Source organism: Falco punctatus (genome assembly GCF_963210335.1).
Source record: "Falco punctatus genome assembly, chromosome: 10".
NCBI classification, from domain to species: domain Eukaryota; kingdom Metazoa; phylum Chordata; class Aves; order Falconiformes; family Falconidae; genus Falco; species Falco punctatus.
In genome coordinates, this window is record NC_137590.1 from 355,118 (window position 1) to 375,872 (window position 20,755).

At 51.0% G+C, this 20,755-nt stretch overlaps 1 protein-coding gene across 7 annotated transcripts in view; it reads left to right on the forward strand.

Annotated features, from left to right (window-relative positions):
* LOC308070819 (rho GTPase-activating protein 39-like) overlaps positions 1 to 20,755 on the forward strand; it is a 67,513-nt gene that overhangs the window by 34,814 nt on the left and 11,944 nt on the right. For 4 of the 7 annotated variants that reach the window (XM_080405403.1, XM_080405405.1, XM_080405404.1 and 1 more), the window contains 4 exons: positions 3,787 to 4,185; positions 12,531 to 13,923; positions 18,042 to 18,588; positions 19,948 to 20,037. In XM_080405403.1, the coding sequence (XP_080261529.1) occupies positions 3,830 to 4,185; positions 12,531 to 13,923; positions 18,042 to 18,588; positions 19,948 to 20,037 (2,386 nt within the window). In that variant the 5' untranslated portion in view covers positions 3,787 to 3,829. Of the gene's footprint in view, positions 1 to 3,786; positions 4,186 to 12,530; positions 13,924 to 18,041; positions 18,589 to 19,947; positions 20,038 to 20,755 lie in introns of those variants that run through there. The other 3 variants (XM_080405406.1, XM_080405408.1, XM_080405407.1) reach the window with 3 other exon arrangements.

Here is a 20,755-nt window from a genome sequence, read left to right on the forward strand (position 1 = left end):
CACAATGCCAGTGGGCTGTGTGCCCCCATGCTCGGGCTGTAGTTGGAGGGGTTTGGTCTGGGTTTGCAAACTGGGCTTGCGGGGAAATCCTGTGCCTGGGGCCACTGAGTCCCAAGAGGTGAGATCGATTGAAACCACCACAGCGATCCCCCCATTGTGACCATGGCTAGGCACTGCCTTACTGGTGAGAGTGGATACAACATGCTCCATGGCTGCTCTGTTGCCCAGCACTTGGAGCTGAGAGGACAGGGAAAAGCGTTATTCAGACGTTTGCCAGGAAAGAACTTCTTGAACCCTGTGAAGGGGAGCTGGAGTTAATTTTTTTGATCTCCAAGTTACAGCCTTACCTCTCTGTGATCCTGGGTTTATCACGTTTTTCCAGAGTTCCTGATGTTGTGTTCAAGCCTTGTGTGGCAGCCTGCAGCTGGCCCTGCTCCAGGAATGTGCTCCTTGCTTTTCCTTTTCTGTCTTTACATATGAATGTGATTGTACTTTGGTATTTCAATGTGTCCTGTGCAGTTTTTTTCCCCTAGTTAAACTCTACCTCAGTCATCCTCAGCCCCTCAATTTTAAGGGGACCAAACAGGTCACCAACCCAGGTCATCCACTTACATGTCTTTACATGCAAAGATAAATGTAAGCTTATTAAAACAGAAGGGTATAGTTAGCAACATATGCTCAGTCATGGCCAAGTGCCATCAGAAGAATTCATTATTTTCAATAGCTTGCACTTAACAGAAAATAGCTGACTTTTCCTCTCTCCTGAGGAGCAGCAGTGGTGGTATAGCAGTCAGTGTTTCGGAGTGTTGTTAATCCAGGTACTGGCAAAACAGATCAAAACCAGTGTGCTCTTGAACGTTAAAAAGATTGATCACTCAACTGTCTTGATCACTCAGCTGGGCCTTGCAGAGTTGGTTTGTTGTGTTTTGGTTTTTTCCTTGCTGCTCCATAAGTACTTCCTGTCTCCCCCAAGCTCATCAGTGTGTGTGTGTCGCTTTTGCAGTGTGGCGTGTCCCACCATGCCTGCTCTCCTGCTCCCCTGCCTTTCCCCTCCCGAGGACAGTGTGCCGTGCTCCCCTTCTTTGGGTGAAGCCTCCCCCCTTCCCAGCGGCAGCCCCTGCTCAAGTTGCCACTCTGCCACCTGGGTCTAAGTCCCCTGTGCCCCACTTCCTAGTGACTGCCTGTCCTTGTGAAGAGTTATGGTGCTCTCAGAGGTTGCTGCTCCTCATGTCCCCTCTGACCTGTCCCTTGGACCCTCTTTGCCAGTTCCTTATCTTACTTGCACTTCTTTGCTGCTGTGTCTGTGAATGTGTTCATCTCTTCCCAGCACTGCTGGGCTCTGCTGCTGCCCTGGTTTTCTCCTTTTATGCCATTTATGGATGGCGTCTCTTTACAGTTGACAATGCCCTTGATAATGGCAGTGACTTGCTGATTTGATCCTGTGTCTATGGTTTGTCATTGCAACTGCATGGAAATAATCAGGCTGGCTCTGTGATTCCTACCCCAAGCCATGGCATGAGGTACTGGTACAGCTGTTTCTTTCACCTTAAATCAAATAGGAGAACTGACGTAGTTTTGACCAAAAAATACTGAACAACAAACCAGATGTTTTCTGGACACAGGGTTTCCCAAGTGGGACGCACTTGCAGGCATGCTCTTGGCAGCACCCTGCCCAGCTCTGGCAATGGTGGGAGCCCAGCAGGAATCGGTGCCATGGGGAAAGGTGACGTTCTGTGTTCCCAGCTGCTTGTTGGACCAGTGCAAATGCTCGTGGTGGTAATAGCCTGGGCTGGGTGAGCAGATCTGGCTGAAAATGGAACTATACCACAAAAAAAGTGGCTTTCACCTGAATCAGCTTCCCCAGCCAGCCTGTCTGGTAGCCTGAACATCAGCCCTGTGTGAGACTGCATGGAGGTCAGCATTACACGGTAAGTGTTGTGGCAGGGAGAATTGCACCTTTTCAGAGGCAGTTCAGGTTTATTTTGTGTTGAACTCACACTGTACTTGGCAATTTTGCATCCTCAAAGAGCTGAGGAGCAGGCTGCTTTTCAGGGGTGCGTGGCAGACTGTTCAGCATTGAATGCACCCATGGTTTTCCTAGCAGGGCAGTGTGATCTGCAATTTAAATGCTCTCCCAGACTTGACTGGTGGGATGGGACATGCTGACCTTCCCCAGAAAGCCCAGGCAGAGCCGAGGGCTGTGCTGCCCTGCCAGCAGATGCCTCTGCTCCCATGGTTGTGCCAGCAGGGCCGAGTACCAAGCTGACATTTCAAACACTGCAGTGCTGCCACTGTCAGCCCAGATGCCTCTGAGAAACCGCAGACCAGCAGCAGAGGGTGTGTGAGAGGGATGCAATGGGATCTCCCTTCTGCTGTTCCTCTGGGAATGGCTCCTGTTGCCTTGCCTTTGCCAGGGAGTGGCTGGAGGCTGTCAGGGCGAGCCCCCAGGGCACCCGACAGGGGTGGGTTTCAAGGATGGCTCTGAACCTGTCCTGTTCACATGGCTTTTATTAATAACAGAAATAACTTGTGTTAAGTCCAGCCTCCTTCCTGCAGCCTCTACCTCTGTGGTGAGGAGGAGGAGGGTGGAGGGCCAGGACTTGGCGTGTGCGAGGAGGTGCTGGGGGGCACAGTGTAGATCTTATCCCTGTTTTCAGCTGCACACTTGAGCATACTGCCAGGGGTGAGATCACTTTAGTGGCAGCATCTCTCCCATGCAGGAGGAGGTCCTGTTGGCGTTTGCACCTCCTTCTTCTTTTATCTGGGCTAGCCAAAAATGTTTTGGCTACAGCACCATGGAGATACTGGCTTTGCTGAGCTCCTCTGCTCTCACCTGGGCCAGCTTTTTGGGGTAGGTGGGTTACTGTTGAAGGCTGATGTGCCATGTATGAGGACTTAGCAGGCCAACACCTCTGTTGCCACAAAACCATCATGCTGTTCTGCCTGAAAACCAGCCCTACAGCACTGCCTGCGTTGCTTTCTCGCTAAGCCCTAGGCTGGGCCAGCATGGGTGCTGGTGAGGGGCTTCTCTGGGCAGCAGAGGGGTATGGATCAGTGGCAGGCTGTGCCTGTCCTTTGGGTCACCTTACACCTGAAGGGTCACCAAGGGGGGGAGAGGAGGAACCTGCAGTGGAGATGCTCTCATCCACCAGTCACTCCCCATGTATATCTTTTGGCCAAGCGAGTGTGGGCTTCAAGCAGGGACTGGGTGATCCAGAGATCCCTTCCAGACCTGTGGCATGTGAGCCCTGCAGACAGGCACTTGCATGGGCAGGCTGCCTGCAGGGTTAGGAGCCAGGGGTTTGGTCTCCCAAGGTGGTATTGACAACAGGCTGCAGCTCCCAAAAGGAGCAGATCCTGCCTTTGCAGAGCCTCCTGCTCTTGAGAGTGAGTTTCCCTGTACATCTCACCAGGCGCCAGCACTCCTGCATGCTAGCCCTTGATGTGAGTTCTCAGAGCATCAGCAGGTGATGTTCACCCATCCTGTGCTGCTAGACCCAGACTTGTGAGTGGTGTGAGCTGATGTCAGGGCTGGACTAGGTGGGGAGACCTCCCCTTCCTTGTGCCAGGGAGTTGCTGATTCGGCTCAGCCCCATCTCTAACCCTTCCCCTTGTTTTTCCCCTGAACCCCTTAGTTAGATTGCTGGATTACTGAATGGCCCTAAGCAATGCTTTGATCTGTAGCACAGCTTCCTGGCCTAGAAGCAGCAGATCTGTAGGACTCCCAGACAGCCCATTTGCCTCGAGCCTCTGGCCCAGACTAATGCAGCTTTCTTGTTCCTGCAGCTCGGATTGGGTGGAGATCATCGAGCCCCGCTCCCAGGAGCGGATGTATGTTAACCTGACCACGGGTGAGTGTGGCTGGGAGCCTCCTCCCAACCTGAAGGTGCGCCAGTCGGACCAAAAGCAGTGGTGGGAGCTCTTCGACCAAAACAACAGCCGCTTCTACTACTACAATGCTATCACACAGCAGACAGTGTGGCACCGGCCCCAGGGCTGTGACATCGTGCCCTTGGCACAGCTCCAGGCCATGAAGCGCAGCTCCCAGCCTGACTGCAGGGCCCAGCAGCACCGGGGCAGCACAGGCAGTGATGGCAGAAGCACCCCAATCCAAACGGTCCTGTTGCAGGAGATGGAAAAGGGCAAGAGGGACTGTTCTGCAGAGAAGAGGAAAGAGCCTGGCAGGTAGGGAGAGCTGTAGCCCTCTCTGTTTGTGTTTGATGGGTGGCTTCAGTTGCCATGCAGGCACCTGCCTGGCCAATGGGCTGGGAAGCCATGCTGCCCCGAGAGGGTGCAGTGCTGGGACAAAGTGCTGCCAGGCCAGTGATCACCACTGCGTGCCCTCTTCCCAGAATACAGCTGTACACTTTCACCACTGTGGTACCACTTGAATGTCCCCAGTCTGGGCCAGGCCTTGTTTGTGTGAGGCACCACAAAAACACACATCAAAAGATAATTGTCACTCCAGAGCCCTTTGTGCTGAACAGAAGGAGTGGGGATAGGCAAGAATGTTACACAGTGACGAGAGCTCTGTCAGACGCTTATGATGGGGTTTGCTGGGATGGCTGAGCCCCTGTGCGAGGGGTTAGGCTGCTGCAGAGTATGGGTAAGCCTGGCTGCTCTCTTTTCCTCCCCATTCATTTGTCTGCTTGCATGTGCTTGTAGCTTCAGCCAGGGCAGGAGGTGGGGCTGCGGGGACAGAGTTCCTGGGCACAGTTATTTGGTCTGTCAAGCCTGGAACGATAATGGGATGCTAGTTTTTTTTTTTGGCTAAAAGATCTTCTTAAACTCAAACCAGTCTGACAACAAGGGGGGGGGGTGCTGGTGTATTGAAACTTTGCCAGCTTCAGCTGCACAAAAGCATCCCGTCCCCAGGCTCTGTGGGGTTGGGCCATCTGCCTGGGCCACTGCCTGGGGCTGCGCTGCATCCTTCTTGCCATGTCTGGGTGTCGTTCTGCCCTGGAGAATGTGGTACCAACAGCTGGGGAGGCCATGCAGCAAGCCCAGTTGAGTCACGCTGAGAAGTGACTCACCCAAGGGCTAGAGCAGAGCTCAGGCTGGGACTTCTGCTGTCTATGCCAGTGCTCCTTGTCCCCTCTTCTGGGTAATGCAGTGAGCCAGGCTTTTTTTAACAGCTTGGGTTTTGAATTGAGGTTGTCTCTCTGTGTGCCTGGTGCAGTCAAGGAGATAATAAAAAAGTCAAGATGATAAAACCCGTGTAGGATGGTGATTCTGGAAAATACATACCTAGAGTGCCCTACGCTGAGATTTATCGCTTGTCTTCTGCCCCCTATGAGATGCTTCTGTATTCACTTCAGATCTGCATGACTGGGAAACACTGGTGATGCACATAAAGTGCCTGTGATGCTTCCATTGCCTCCTGCCCCAGGAGCTGCCCCTCTGAGCTTCAGACCCATCCAGAGCATGATCCCTGCTCTGCCAGGAGAAACCCAAAGAGTGAGAAATGCCTTAAGCTGAACCTCAGTAGCTCCCAGTTCCCTCTGGTGTGTGTCCCCCGCCAGTGACCACAGGCACGTGGGATTTGCCGTGAACCGACTGGCTTCCCCTCCTTGTCCCTCTGCAGCCTGGTATTCTGGGACAGTTGGGACAGGTGCCAGCAAACTAAGTCTTTCCAGAGGGGCGAGTACAAGGTCCTTGCACAGGGCGTAAGATACCCTGAGCTATGCGGGGTCCAAAATACTTCTGATTTGGCTCTCAGGAGGGAAACATGGACTCCTCAGCCTTGGTCCAGGTAACAGCTGTGCCTCAAGGGATAAGCGATGCCAGCTCTGGCCCATCCCTCAGCTCTCTGGCCCTCTTGGCAGGGAGGACCCCATGCAGCATCCCTCATATAGGAGGAAGGGGAGTGAGGTGATGTGGCCAGCAGTTTGCTTTACTTTTCCTTGCCAGCCAAACTGGTGCCAGGTAGCATCTTGGGTGTCCCTGCTGGTTCTCCTGCAAGTAAGGGGAGTGGGAAGGCGTCCTCCCTCACTCCATTCCAAGCCCAAGTTTTTGCAGCAACCTTGGGGCACTTTGAGCCTGCAACAAACTCCGTTGAAAGTCAAGCACTGGGAAGGGTTTGAGTGGCAGCTCGTCTGGGGAACTAACAGACTGCTTGGACATGTGAGGCTTTTCCAGATCCTTGCACCGGTATTTGCCTGTGGAAGCTGCTTTCTTGGAAGCAGGAGACTGAGCACTGTTTTCTTGCCCATCCATCATGTGTTGTCACCGCTGTTCGTGAGTGGGGGTTGCATGTCTGGTTATGGTGCAGAGAATGATTTCCCTACCTGAGTCTTGACACCCAGGGAGAGATTTCTTCCCTTTTGCTAGCTTGTAAAATGTTGAGTAAAGAGCTGAGCCTAAAGCAAGTGTTCCCAGGTGGGATCTAATGCCCTTGCTGGTGTGCTTTTGCTGTTACTAGACAAGACACCTCAAGCTTGTCAGCTCTGCTGTCTGTGGTGCTCTCCAAGGACAAAGTGTGTCCTCTTCCCCTTCTTGGCAGGGTTGCAGCTCTATAAACAGAGGGTGAATACGTTGAATGCTGTTGGTAGCATCTGACTTCTTTATAGGTACCTGTACCCAATATAGTTTTGTTTTTGTCTCTAACAGGAGCATGAAAGATTTGTTCTTCTTCGCTATGTTTGTCATTCTGTGATAGATGAAGAGACCAGCATGGTCCCCAAGATGGGCCTCCTGCAAGCACATGCCACAGGGAGCTGGGGGAAGGGATTTTGTCCTTTTTCCAGTAATACTTTGTGGTTGAGTTTTTTTTTTCTTTTAGCAGACTGTTTTTTTCCCACCCTTCTTCTCTCGTGCCTTCTGTCAACACTGCTAAATCTGCTGTGTCCGCTGCCATGTTTCAGTGCTTCCAAACCCTCTGCACACTGTTTTCAACAGCCTCAGGCAGAGTGGAGACACTCCCCAGACAGGTGGATGCTGCACTGCTCTGCCTTGCTGCCTGTTCCCTCAGTCTACATGCCAATCCCACCTTCTCCCTCACCACCCCACTGCTTGATGCTGCTCTTGCAGCTCTCTGAAGCACACCAGCTTGGAGCAGCCTTCTCTAGACACTGGCCCTTGGCTTCCCTGGGCAGATGGGTAGGTCGACCGCCCCCTGGGAAGTGGCAGCTGCTTGCTAAGGGGGAGATGCTGCTGTGATCCCCAGAGCCTCTTGGGGAAGCTCTTCTGCCCATGCACATACTCTTGTTTCTGTGCTTCCCGCTGCTGCCCAGCCCAGTGCCAGTTCTGTTCCTCCCTCACCAGAGCAAGGACAGTGGGCAGCACTTGCCTTACAGCTCCAGACCCATCCTGAGCACTTGGGATACTAGCAGGAGGGAAGACTGACTCTCTCCAGGGATGATGGAGGCCAAATGCTCCTTTCACACACTGGAAAGATCTCTAAATGATTGATGTGTTCCCCTGGGGACTGTGAGACCAGCCTGGGGCTGAAAGCAGTTGGTAGCATTCTGGGAATGTCTTGTGAGCCACTGCAGCCATGCTGGCGTTTGCTGAAGCTCCTCAGGCCTCATGGATGAGAAGGGGCTGGGCATGGCAGAGGGCCGAGGTCTGAAGAGGACAGTCTTGCTGGGAGCAGAGCCTGTGTGCTCGTCTTCAGCATTAGGGCATGCCACCAGTCAGGGCTGCAAGTGGACTCTGCCATCCCCAGCTCTGCTGTCTGTGCAGACTGGACTTTTTTTCTCCTCTTCCCATGGTTCTCCCTGGGTCGGGGACTTGTTTTCAGAGTGGTGTTTTGAGGTTCCCCTTGCGATAACAATGCACTTCAAAGTCGTTCAGGTCGAAATCCGCTGTCCCTAGGAACATCCTGTCCCCCAGAACAGGAGAGGCATGGATTCCTTCTGCATGGGCAGCAGACTGTGCTGCCTGTCCCCTCCTCACCCACCTTCCCCGCAGCTCGGCATCCAGGGCTGGGACGGAGAAGGGGCTTGGTTTCACTGTGCCAGGAAGGTGTGCTAGAAGCAGGGTCAGAGGGGTTGTGTGACACGAAGCCTGTGAAGGTGGTTATGAGGGCACCTCTGCCTCTTACAAGTCTGGTTTGCCTCATCATATGCTTATGTCCCTTGAGGCCCTGTGTAAGTAATGCCAATATTAAGTTCTTTACAATCGGGCAAGAAACACCATAATGCAGCCTTGTTTCCTTCTTAAGCTGCTGGGCTTGGGGCAGGGCGTGCAAACACAATGCACTTTGCACAGGTCTGCAGAGCTGTCCTCTGGGCCATGCACGCCTGGGTTTGGGTGGGTTGCCTCTATGGGGTCTCTATCCCTGCCTCTGGCGTGGCCATCGGAGGCAGCAGCAGCAGCGCCGCAGAAATACAAACATCCCTGTTCATCTGCCTCTGTCAAAGCACCAGGAAAACGACTGCTGGAAAGGACAGAGCTGAGGTCCAGGGCCTTTTCTCCAGGCTTCTGGGAGGGAAGAGCAAACAATGGAGCTCTGGAGCCTGGGAAAATCTGCCGGATACACTGGGTCCGCTGGCGCTGGGTGCGGACTGGGAAAGCCAGCGCTGGGTTGTGGTGTTTATATTGGAGCTACTTGAAAGCATTCCTCGAAGGAACCATCTTGGGGAGCTCCACAGGGTCTCTGCTGCTGGTGGCTGAAGAGCATGGCCGAGAGGCTGCACTGGGAGATTTCTCCAGTGCTGGCTTTGCTTACTGTTAGGGCTTTCACTGCCCAGAAGGACAAGGCTGGACCTTTTTCCGTGCTGGGGAGTCAGGAAGTCCCAGTTCTCTTCTGCTTAGTCTCTTCAACAGCAGGGGGAAAGAACTGAGGGAAGCTGTATCCGGACATAGCCTCAAGGGATCATTCATGGCTGTGGAAACAGTCCTTTCAAAAAAGCTTCTATGCTGTGATGTTGCCTCTTTCCTCTGTCTCCAGCCGCCCTGCCACTGGAGATCAGCATGTTGTGTCCAAGAGGAAACTGACAGGCAAAGTGGGATAGGGCACACATTTGGAGGTTTCACTTCTCCATCATGTTCACTTACAAACCTTCTGGTCAGGGGGAGCATGGTGGTCATGGTCTGGCTGGAGCTTGGCTCCCTCTTCCCTCAATGATATTGGACTGGTGGAGCTCTACTGTCTCCTCTGGTCCTGTGAGGCACCACACACACCCTTCCCGCCCCCCCCCCCCCCCCCCCCCCCCCCCCCCCCCCCGATATCATGGTGGAACGATGCAGGGACACTACCATGTCATGAAGAACATGCCTGAGTCCCACACAAGCCCTGAAGGCAAAGCTCCGGGGTGCAGTACCCTCTCCTTGAAGTAGGAGTGCCTGTGGGCATGCAGAAGGCATTGGAGAGCTCTGCGGAGGTACCAAGGAACCCCTGGCAAATGCTTGTGTTCCTGGACTGCTCCTCACATCCTGAATTGTGGCCCCTTGCTTGTCTCCTGCTTCTGACTGACAGCCCACCTTGCTTGGTTGCCCTACATGGCCATCATGCAAAAGGTCCCTGTGCCATCATCCCCCAAGAGCTGCCTGAGCACTGCTGGGCTCTGTCAGCTCCAGGAGCTCGCAGCAGTTGGTCTGAAACAGTGTGGGATGGGCTAGGTCCTAGCGCAGGCTTTGCCTCTCAGCCTAAAGGAGGGAGCGTGAGTGCAGAGGTAGTGGAGCCCGTTTCTCTGGCCTTGTTGCCTGTCAGGGCACAGACTGCGAGTGCCAAAGCCCTGCTGTAGGGCAGCTTGCTGCTTGTGACAGAACCCATTGTCTCATTACCTTGCTGTGGCCTTCCGAATAACCTGTCCTGCTGGCGGGTCTTGGGGCATCCGTGGAGCTGGCACAGGGAGAGCCCTGTGTGAGGATGGGGCTCCTGCTGCTCCCCACTGTCCCCCATCCATGGACTGAGCCGATGCTGGGGCCCCACCCCGTCCTCCCATCCCGGGCAGGGCCAAGGCATGGGATGTCTTCCTCCCACCCCAGCGAAGTGACTCAGGGCAGTGAGGAGCTGTCGCGCTTTGGGCACCCTCGCCTTCCTGCTAGCAATGGGTTACAGGTAGGCATCTTGGCTTGTCCTCCAGGAAGAGTCTGTGAGCACAGCACCCCCTTTTCTTTTCCCTGTTAAATGTCTCATTGCTCATCTGAAGACCAAAATGTGGGCTTTGCTCTTTTACACAGATGTGGGGGTGGGGAGGTCATTACTAGCTGGGGTCCCATGGCACCCTAACATCATAATGCCATACTGGGACAGGAGCCTGTCTCTGGAGGCCAGGCTGGTGATACTGCTTGGCTATTCAGCCCTGCACCTGAGCAGGGACAGATGGGGCCACGTGCGGCGCTGCAGTGTGGGTGTGAATTGACAGGACTGTTACAGCTGATCATGCAGGAGGTGGTGTGGCTGCCAGCTGTGCAGGCAGGGAGAGGCTGCTCACTGCAGCGCAGCACTGAGCGAGGAGGTGGCAGGGCTTCAGGCTGAGCTCCTGCTGCCCCACGTCAGCGGGTGTTTGGCAAGTACCGGAGTGGCATGCACTGGTGGGCCTGTCGATGCCATGTAGCACCAGCACATGCTGAGCCTGTGCGGTGGGACGAGCGTGGTCGTGTGGTGCTGTGCCTGCCAGGCCTCCACTGAGTGGGTGGTTTAGCTGTGCATGGAGCTGGCTGGAGGTGCAGTATTGGAGGTCAGGGAGAGGAATAACACTAGGCCGGTGGCTCACAGTATGTTGGGTCCAGTGCCTTCCCATAGAGTGCAGGGTTATTTTCCAACCATGCTAGGGCTGAGGATCTCTGAAGGCAGGGGGATATGCCTACAGCTCAGGGGCTGCGGTGCTGCTGAGCTGTGGCTGTTCTCCCCTGAGATCCAACAGCTGGGTAGTGCTGGTCCAGATGCAGTGCTGCTCCAGCCGTAGCACTGTGTTAAAGATCACTCCTGACCTGCCTGCCAAGTCAGGAGCCTGTGAGTAGCTCTGTTCTGATTGTCTTTGATGTGGTTCTTTACCAGTTTCACTTCCCTGCTGTGAAATGAGCTGCTGGTACAGCCAAGCAGGGGGATAGGTGAACTAGTGTTAGAAATGCTCATTTAAAAGCCTACCAAATGTTGCTGCTTTGGTTCTTCCCATTAGTCCGGGAGCTCTTCAAGGAACAACTGCGTCTTTAGCAGCACCTGTGGTTGGGATCGGAGCTTGGCCGTGTGCAGGAGGGATGCATAAGTGTGAGGAGCCTCCCCAGGGAGGGATGCCTGGTGGGTTGCAAGGCCACGTGTGCTCAGGAATGCCACCCCTATCCTGCCATTACTACTGGCCATTCCCTGCCCATGTCCTTGCCTAGCGCCGCTGGTGTGCTGCTTCAGGCATCGTGCCTCTGGGAAGAAGCACACACAGGATAAGCTTCTGATAGCAAAACAGGAGTTGGAAGAGCAGGGGCTGTGCTTCATGGCAGCTTGGGCAGGTGGAAGGAGGCCAATCCCAAATCCCTCAGTGTTTCCCAAGCAGCTGCTCTTGGGACAGGGCTTGGGTCAGTCCTGAGCAGTGACGCTGTGAGCAAGAGGCAATGACTGCGGGACAGCCCTTCCTCATAGTGATGGCATATCATCTTGAAGTACTGTCAGGAGTTCCCTGACAGGACAGGGCATGTGCAACATGGCCTCAGGACTTACCCAGTCACAGCTGGGAGCAGATACATGGAGGGAGGGCACAAAATGAGGCCAGGTTCAAGGGGACCTTCCTGGGAACAATGGTGCCTTTGAAGACCTGGAAGCTCAGGCTGATTTAAGAGCCTTTCCATTCCCTTTTTGCCAGAGCTCATGAACACATACCAGCTATAGCCACTGCAGAATGTGCCTTTGGGACTGGGATGCTGCAATGGGCACGGTGGGTTGTAGTGGATCCTGAGTAGTACTACCATGGGTCAGAGGATACTCCCAGCAGATGAGGATTTCACAGCCGTGAGAGCTGAGCAGGGCCAGTAGGTTTGGCCAAGGGAACCAGATCTGATGGCATCTGGACTAGACTGGGAGGATCCCTACACAGAGGCTTGGTGGGTTGCATGGGAGTAAGCCAGGGACATCAGCCCCTGTAAATCTCCCATTGATGTTGTAGGTTTTTCTGCAAATTAAATATGCATTTGGAAACTTAGATCAAAAAAACAATATGGTCTGTAAGGACTGTCATTATAGTTTGACAATCTAAAGGCAGGCACTTGGGATTATTTTCCAGCTTGAGTGGTCCAGAATAGTTTACTGGTCCTTAGCTGGTCATTCTGGGTGCTGTGCTAGCTAATGAGCCTTGGGAAGTGTAGGCTGTTTCCTATCTCAGTGCTGCTGATACCAGATGGGTTATAGTATGATTAATTTGTTTCATCCCAGTGTTCTGCTGTTCACAACTCAGAAATTTTTCATGTGTGTAACAATGATGTGTTTCTGTTTCAGGAAGGGGAATCTCTAGGGAAAAATGAGGAGTTGATATAACTTGCGGAATCTCCAGGCACTTTGAGATTAACAATCTGATATTTGGGTAAAAGTGCAGGATAATTCAGTTAATATAATTCATAAATAATTCCCTGTATTTCTATCTTTCTTCCTTTAGGGAGACTCCTACCCACTGGCAGCCTCTGCCAGGCACGAAAGCAGCCATGTTGGTCAAAATGAACAGTTTGAGGAAGATGCAGAGCTCTTCAAACAGTTTGCTTCAGCTGCAGAGTGCTCCAGAGCCCAACAGCCAAAAATCTCTTCCAAAACCAGCCATATATGCTCAGCCTCAGTCCATGTCCCAGAGCCCTGGTGCCACAAACCAAACGCCTACAGGAGAAACACAGCAGTCTATGCAGGTCAAAAAGACAGAGAATGGTGGGTTTTGCCTGGTGCTGTTGAATGGTCCGACTTCTCGAACACCTCCAAGGAGCCAGACAGGAACACCCCAGCCTACATCCCCCAAGTATGCCTCCCCTGCACCTATATACGATGAGCCATCTTTAGAGTCTCCAATTTATGATGAGCCACCAGTAGATATGGACACTGAAAGCATTGGTATCAGTAGGATTTCTCCACCAAGGTCACCAAGCAATAGCTTAAAAAAGCAGCTGCAACCAACCAAATTATTACAGTATCCAGGTATGCAACAGCAGCAAGCTGCAAAGAAGCATGCAAGAAATCCTTCTTCAACTGAATACAGTCCAGCTGGCAAAGAATACATAAAACACATGGTCAATGTTGATCAGTCTTGCAAACTCTCCCACTCTTCTACTGCAACATCGGATGCCTCTACTAAACTGCCTGGTCAGCTTACTTCAAAGGACAGCTTCAAGCAGTCTTGGAGGATCTTGGAAGCCAACGTCCTCAAGAACATGGAAGCCCTCCACAGTCGGCAGAGCAGCCTGCAAGCTCAAGAGTACCCAGCTGGTATAAGCCATCAGGATTCTGGTTATTCAACTGGTCCTTCTCCAAGTTTGAGAAAAAGGAAAGGAAGGAGGCAAGGGACAGGTCAAGGAAGACCTGGCTCTGTGGGCAGCAGTAGTGAGCTCACAGCTTTGAATGATAAGCTCATCGCTGAGATGCGTGCTGTGGTGGGCAGGTCAGCAGCTTGCAGGGGAAGCAAAGCCAGCCTTGATGCTGAAAGTCTGGAGAGCAGCATCACAGCAGAGAGCAACAAAGTCAGATTTCAGTCTGACCACTTGAAAAAATGCATCAGCCAGAGCTCAAGGGACGACGTCTCAGCTAGCAATAGGTCTCTGTATAGACAGGGCCTGGACAGCAGGGGCAGCTTTCCCAATGAAGTGGCTGCTCCACAGGACACAGTGAGGCAGAAGAGGACTTTTGAGAAAATAGATTCTTTAGAAAAAAATGTGACCAGCCAGACAAGCTTGGCTTCATCAGATGCTACATGCCACTCCTCCCAGGTACCTCTCCATCTACACTGGGTTAAATCGCATGCCTTTGCTGGATGGTCGTGGTGCAGAGCCAGATACCTGGTCTGCTCCCGGGTGGGTTTAGGGGATGTGCTGCAGGCAGAACATGTCTGTGCCTGCAGAACAGCAAACAGGTCACAGAGCCTCACAGGTTTCACAGAATCACGGAACGGTCAGGGTGGGAAGGGAGATCACCTAGTCCAACCCCATGCTGAAGCAGATTATCCTAGAGCTGGTTGCACAGGATCATGTCCAGGAGGTTTTGAATGTCTCCAGAGAAGGAGACACCACAGCCTCTCTGGGCAGCCTGTGTCAGCACTCACTCACCTTGGGTAAAGAAGCCTTTCCTCATACCCAGATGGAAGTTCTCATATTGCAGTTTGTGCTTGTTGCCCCTTGTCCTGAAAAGAGCCTTGCCCCTTCCTCCCGACACTCACCTTTAAGACATTTGTAGACACTGATAAGATCCCCTGCTCAGTGATCTCTTCTCCAGGCTAAACAGGCCCAGCTCTCTCGGCCTCTGCTCTCAAGGGAGATGCTCCAGCCCCCTCCTCATCTTTGTAGCCTCCGCTGAACCCTCTCCAGCAGTTCCCTGTCTCTCTGGAACTGGGGAGCCCAGAACCGGACAGAGTGGTGGAGACCCCATTTCAGGCCAGTGGTATGAGAGGAGCAGGAATTGTGCCAGAGTTGCTGGGGTACAGGACGCAGTTGTCAGAATTTGTATGGCCACGTGGGCAGTGTTTTATGTTTTTTCCTCTCTCTCCTTTTTCTAATAGTTCCTCTTCCTGTGTTCTCCCTCCCAGTCATTCCTGAGCATTGAATGGAAATATTCAGAAAACCAGTGACAGTGACCCTAGCATCTTCTTGTTGGAAAAGCTATTTTAAAACCTACTTGTGTGCCTGCACAAGTGAAGCCGTTTTTCTCTGTAACACAGCACTCTTGCAGAATTTAGTTTGCCATCTTTTCTCCTGTTTTCTCCCATGATGGAAACTTGTCCTTCATGGTTTTAGTTAAGATTTAGGTTCTATATAAGTGACTTTTATATCCTGTGAAGGTTTTGTCCTTTTCCTCTTTGCTCACTCTTCCGACTATTTGACTCCTGCTGAACAGCCTGAGTCTCTGCATCTCCTCTGTGAGGCACAGCTGATAACAGTCCTCCAGAGTGAAAAGTGACTATTTTAATGTGTTGTTGTCTTCTCCTGTTTGCTAGCACACAACCTTTAATGAAGAAACTTGGCAAAGCTGCTTGACCATTTCAGATTGCTCCATTTCAGTAGACATGAGGTATAACTTCTCTCTAAAACTCAGGCTGACACCTCCCCACTGTATTGGATTTATATGTATTCGTTCTCCTCTTTATCGTAATTTCTGATCAATAGGGCCTTGCTTTCACCAGAAACCCTTTTTAAAACTGATGTCATGTTCTCACGTTTTCTGTTTTTCAGACACAGGGCCAGTTTGAGTTTACAGAACTCGCACGTTACTGTTCATAGTTCAGCAGTTTCATTTCACAAGCTCTTTAGGCTTCTTGGAAGACTGCTGTCCAGTGCTCAGGATGTGTTACACCTTGTTGCATTGATGGGGAGAGCTGAGACTTGATGTCTTGATTATGCACAGGAGGTGGTGGGTTGGGGATAGGCTGTGAATGGCCTTGAAGATGCAGAAAAATTTTCTGTGTGGTAGGATGGAGAAGGAGAATACAGTGGAAATTGTAAGAAGATGGATGTTGTGGTAAAGGCAACAAGTCAATAAATAGTGTATTTACAGAAATACTCTGAGTTGTAAGGGTCCAAGTAAGGAGGGGAGGAGGCTGCAGAGAATACGGCAGCAAAATCACTGCCTTGCTTGAAAATGGCAGTGCGTGGCTTGAGTCACCAGCAATGTCCTGTGCTGGGCCTGCACGATGGAGAGGAGAATTGGGAGACAAGGAAGTTCTGCCCATCCTCCTTGGATAATGAAGTTCTAGGACAGGCTGAACAGAGGTGGATGTGTCTTGTCAGTGCAAAGATAACAGCTGGGTAGTTGCATGAATGAGATTTGAGAGATAAACTCTAGAGAGTATGAGGAGGTGGATCCTCAGAAGTAATGTGCTGAAGGAGCAGTTAGGGTGGTAGGAGGAAAACCAACCCTGGGCATGGAAGGTGGAGTGAAGGAGATAAAGGATGGAGACAGCAGAGAACTGCAGGCAGGGATTTTTAGTTAGGGTGTTGAGTGAATTCAGAGAGGGTGAGGAGGGAGAGGGGTAACTCAAAGGGTAAAAAACCAAAACAAAGTAGAAAAGCAGGAGAAATGATTGTGCCTCAGACTGGCAATAAGAGGTGGAGTGTGATGTGTGCTAATCCTGCCATCCACATGTAGGTACATGTTAGGTGTATGATATGGAAGGGTTAGACTGCACAAGCCTTTGATGTGAGTTCAGCAGTTCCTCCTTACTAAGAAAAAAACACTGACTTACTCTAAACATTTAAGAACTAACATGTATTTTGGAGTTGCCTGTGGGCAAGGACTGGAATGGAGCATGGCGCACAAGTTAAAGGTGATCTGCAAAGAAGGAAAATGCATGTCTTATTTCACTTTTTCTATTGCCAAACCAAAATTTACAGGATTTTTGTTTCTTTATCTTCCTTTAAAAACCAAAAATGTCAAGATTATCTTGTTTGGCTTTTTCCTATTTACTGGAGATCTCCTTGGAGAACACAATGTGAAGTGTTTTAGCTCTTAGTTGCTGTATGTGGGAATTTCAAGTCTAACAAAAAAAGTCTGTTTCCTAAAACAACTTCTTGGGTGTTTGAGTTCAATATGTGTCCCAGGCTGCCACTTCCATCCAAACTAGAGAATTCTGGATGGGCAAAATAAGTGTCTTAATCCCACAAGTAATTATTACACACCATTTTCTTGGGATCAGTACTACCAAAGCTTTAATTATGTAGTTATCTGTATGGATCGCTGGGGAAGGATGGACAAGGGCTGCATGTAAAAACTGTGTCCAAAGTCTGGAAGGAAGGTCTTTGTCTCTGCTGCTTGTGTCTGTAAACTTGTGATCAGTGAACTTGTCCCTGGAGCAAAGGAGTTTGATGACTGCAGGCTGTGGACGGGGAGCTGCTGTCCCTAGTTCTCCGAGAAGAAAAAACAACCCAGTACTTGTGAACAATTCTGATTTGGGGAGGGTTAAGCCTGTCTTGGATAGGAAAACGTGGTAGGAGCCCATCGCAGGGGTGCACTTGAGTCCAGTGCAGTGGTACTCACAGATGCATTGGGTCTGTAGCCACAGCCTGTATCTTCCCCGTGGATGCTGAGGATTTGGCAGGAGGCTGCGCTGCATCTGTAGGGTACGGTGAGAGCCAGCTCCGTTGGTGGTGGAAGTTGACTGATGCAGATATCCAGTCTCCTTCGCTTCACCAACTCAGACATGATTTATCCTATCTGGGTGAGAGCCTAGCCATCAAAATAACTGTGCCCATGCTCCGCTGAGCCTCTCTTTGCTTCTCCTGCCCCATTTGTGTGTCTGGCCAGTGTTTCCATTAGGAAAGTCATGGTGGAATGGAGATGCATGTTTTCAATGCCTCAGTGCAGAGGCTGTCCAGGCACAGGCTGCCCAGAGGTCAGCAGCTCCTCATGGCTGCCAGACATGTTGATTTGGTTTTGTCTTTCTTGGTTTTTTTCTTGCTAGAACTTGGGAAAATAGTAAAGGCAGGAACCATCTATGGGATTGTAGTGGCCACAAAGGGTAAAGGTGAGAGGAAAACAGTGCTAATAGTGCTGCGGCTGTCTAGTCTCTACCACCTCCTGGTGTTCCCTGCCCACCTCCTGGGCTCCTGTGGCTCCACAGAAACTGAGACATAAAGAGTGAGGAGAAACCTGTGGCTCCTTGGTGCCACAGAGCTGTAGTGCTTCTCTGGGAGTTAGCCCAGCTCCTGCTTGGGCTGTCCTCTGGAGCTCTGGGACAAGCTGGACAATCAGGCCTGTTACTCCATGTCCCAGTGCTTCCCTCAGGGACAGCATCAGTGTACAGCTGTGCCAGCCAGGCTCTTGCAGAACTACAGATGTCAGACACCAATTCGTACAAAGTCATGTTTTGTACAGATTCAATGCTTTGCAGTTGCTGGTAGCTTTATGACTCACCGCTGATAATTTTCCTGGCAGAGTAAGGGGTCATCTAAGTTGCTTTTAACATGTCTGTTCTCCATTGCAGCCCAGGACAATAGAATTGGACACCAAGCAGGAGAGCAGTGGCCAGCCTGGTGGCTGTGTAGGATATAATTTCCCTTACAATACTCTACGGAAGCCCATATCTCAGAGCAGCATGGCAGACTGGGCTTCTAAAAACCTGAACATGCACACGCAGGGAATCTTCCGCCGAAGGATCTCTATCTCCAACATGCTGTCCTGGAATGGTGGCTCTATCAAAAAGCCAATGCTTATCACTAGCAACCACACCATCAAAAAAGAGGCATGTGAGATGTTCAAACTGGTACAGAGCTACATGGGAGATCGTCAGACTCGCATGGACCGCAATCATGTGGCATTGGTCACAGTCACCAAGTGCTGGAGCATGCAAGGTTTACGGGATGAACTCTACATACAATTGATCCGGCAGACAACAGATAATACATGCTACCGAAGTCTGGCATGGGGCTGGGAACTGATGGCCATAAGTTTGGCCTTTTTCTCCCCATCACCCAAATTTCAGTCTTACCTGGAAGGTTACATTTATCGCCACCTTGACAGTGATGAAAACAGTAAGTGCCTCGTGCACACGGACTCCGTCCCCAGCAGCATTCTGGCAGGTTGTGCCACTTACTCAGGGTTGTCTGGTTTTTAAGACTACAGGTAGTCAGTCACCAGCCAGTGCTGTCGTTTCCATGTGTTGGGCGAGAGCATCATGTGCTGGGCAAGTTCATCCTTCCTTGGTGGGATGAAGCTGCCACCAGCTCATGTCCCTGTGGTTCTCACTTGTGTCTGGCAAAGAAATGCAAGCCCTAGACTGTGCTCATCTCGCCAGTTAGTATGGCAGGATCAGCACTGAAAAGAGCTTATTTGGACCTGCCATGGGCAGAGTTTCTTTGGGTTCTCCAAAGACATGATTTACCTCAAAGTTCCTTAAAGCAGGCAAAAAAAAAAAAAAAAAAGAATGTTAATATAAAAATTTTTAAGGGAGCCATTGCAAACATTACAAACAGATCTTGGCTTGGCAAATAGTTGGGGATCCTGAAGGATGCTGGCTTTTGTTGTAAACAGGTGCAATTTATCTGCCTTTCAGAAGCTTTGGGGACCAGCCCAGCATATATTCAGTTATTAGCTCAATCGTAAGTTGCTATAGCACCCTGGGGGGGAAAAACAAGAAGAAGAAAAAAAAAAAAAAAAAAAGCCAGGTGCCAGTCTGGAGGGTATTTATTGGCTTATTTGTCACTGTTTCAACAGTGGACCCTGTGTCTTGTCCAGTCTCAGGTGAGAAATCAGAGCATCTATTTCCACTTGGGGCTTCAAACGCAGGTTAAAGTCCCCTCAGATCTCCAGGGCAGGTTCTGCCTGCCCTGCTAGTTCTGCCCTTGCTAGTGAGTGTGGCAGTGGAGGTGGGTCCTAGGGGCAGCAGTGGGGCAATGCCAACCTTTGCTTTTCATGCTTGTAGCCTTAAGGTGGGGTTCCTTCTCTGAACTGCTGAATGGGCAGCACTGGTTTAGGTTTTCATGAGGATCGTAAACCCTTTTCCCTTCTCCCCAAAACACTTCCCTCCAGCTACACTTGGCCCAGGAGCGAAAAATCACACTGCCAGCACCAGGGTCCAGGCAGCAAGAAGGAGTAATCTGAACTATTTGAGTGGGTTGTTCCTTCCGCTGGTGTTTAGACAGTTAAGTTTATTTAGGTATAAGCTTGCTTATATATACACCCCTTCTCAGCTATTTTGCCTTTTGGAGAACTTGGCTGGTGTTCTGGGCCCCTCACTTGTGTGCGTTTGGAGCTGGCTGTGGTACAGGACCTTTCCCCTAGCAGACCTCCTTGTGCTGGAGTTAGGCTGGCTACCGTGTCTAAGGGCAGTTCTGGGCTTTGGTATTTTATTATTTCACATTATTAATCCAAAGCCTCTTCTGAATTTTCAGTTGCCCAGCGCATCAAGGAGCTTGTGGATCTGAAAAACAAGAAGAACTCAAAATCCAGGAAAAAGAGGAAACAAAACACCGAGGATGAAGGTAAGGGGAGGCAGAGCATGCAGGGAGCTAAGAGGGAGGACTGCACTGACATCAGACAGGCAGGGATGCTGAGCTCCACTGAAAATCAGACTGTTTCTTTAACTGCATATATTTAGATTTGGGAAACTTTACTGCAGGTAGCTGGTGTGAGAGGTTTGACCAGGGCATAGGTGAGCAGTATGAGTGGTAGCTGGGCAGCACATGGGACAGGTAGCAGTGTGGTAGCAGGGGAGGACCCCTTTCACTCACAATTGTGTGAGAAAAGGGATTTTAATTTGAATGCAGACCTGGAACTGTAATTCAACTGGTCTGTGTATGCCATGGAGTTTCCTATAGCATGTTACAGTGCTAAAAGCCATACAAGCCAGCCCGCTGAAAAGAACGTGTCTCACTTGTAGCGGTGGATTGTGTAAATCACCACCCAGCCTGAGGACCTTCAGGGAGGACACTGATACCTGGCAAAGAATACTGCCTTTTTCTGTCCGGTATTGGCTTCCCCATGTCCACACTTCCTGGACTCTGCAGTCCAGGGCTTGCAATAGCATCTCTGCTGAATGAATAAGAGCTCACATATTCCTCCAGCCTCAGGTTTTAACTGCTGACTGCAGGATAATACTTTATCTGGCTAAAGTCTTGCTAGACAAAGTCCATTCAATTTTTTTTTAATATTGCTTTCAGGAAGCTTGAGCCAACCCTGTGAATTCATGTCAAGCAGCAG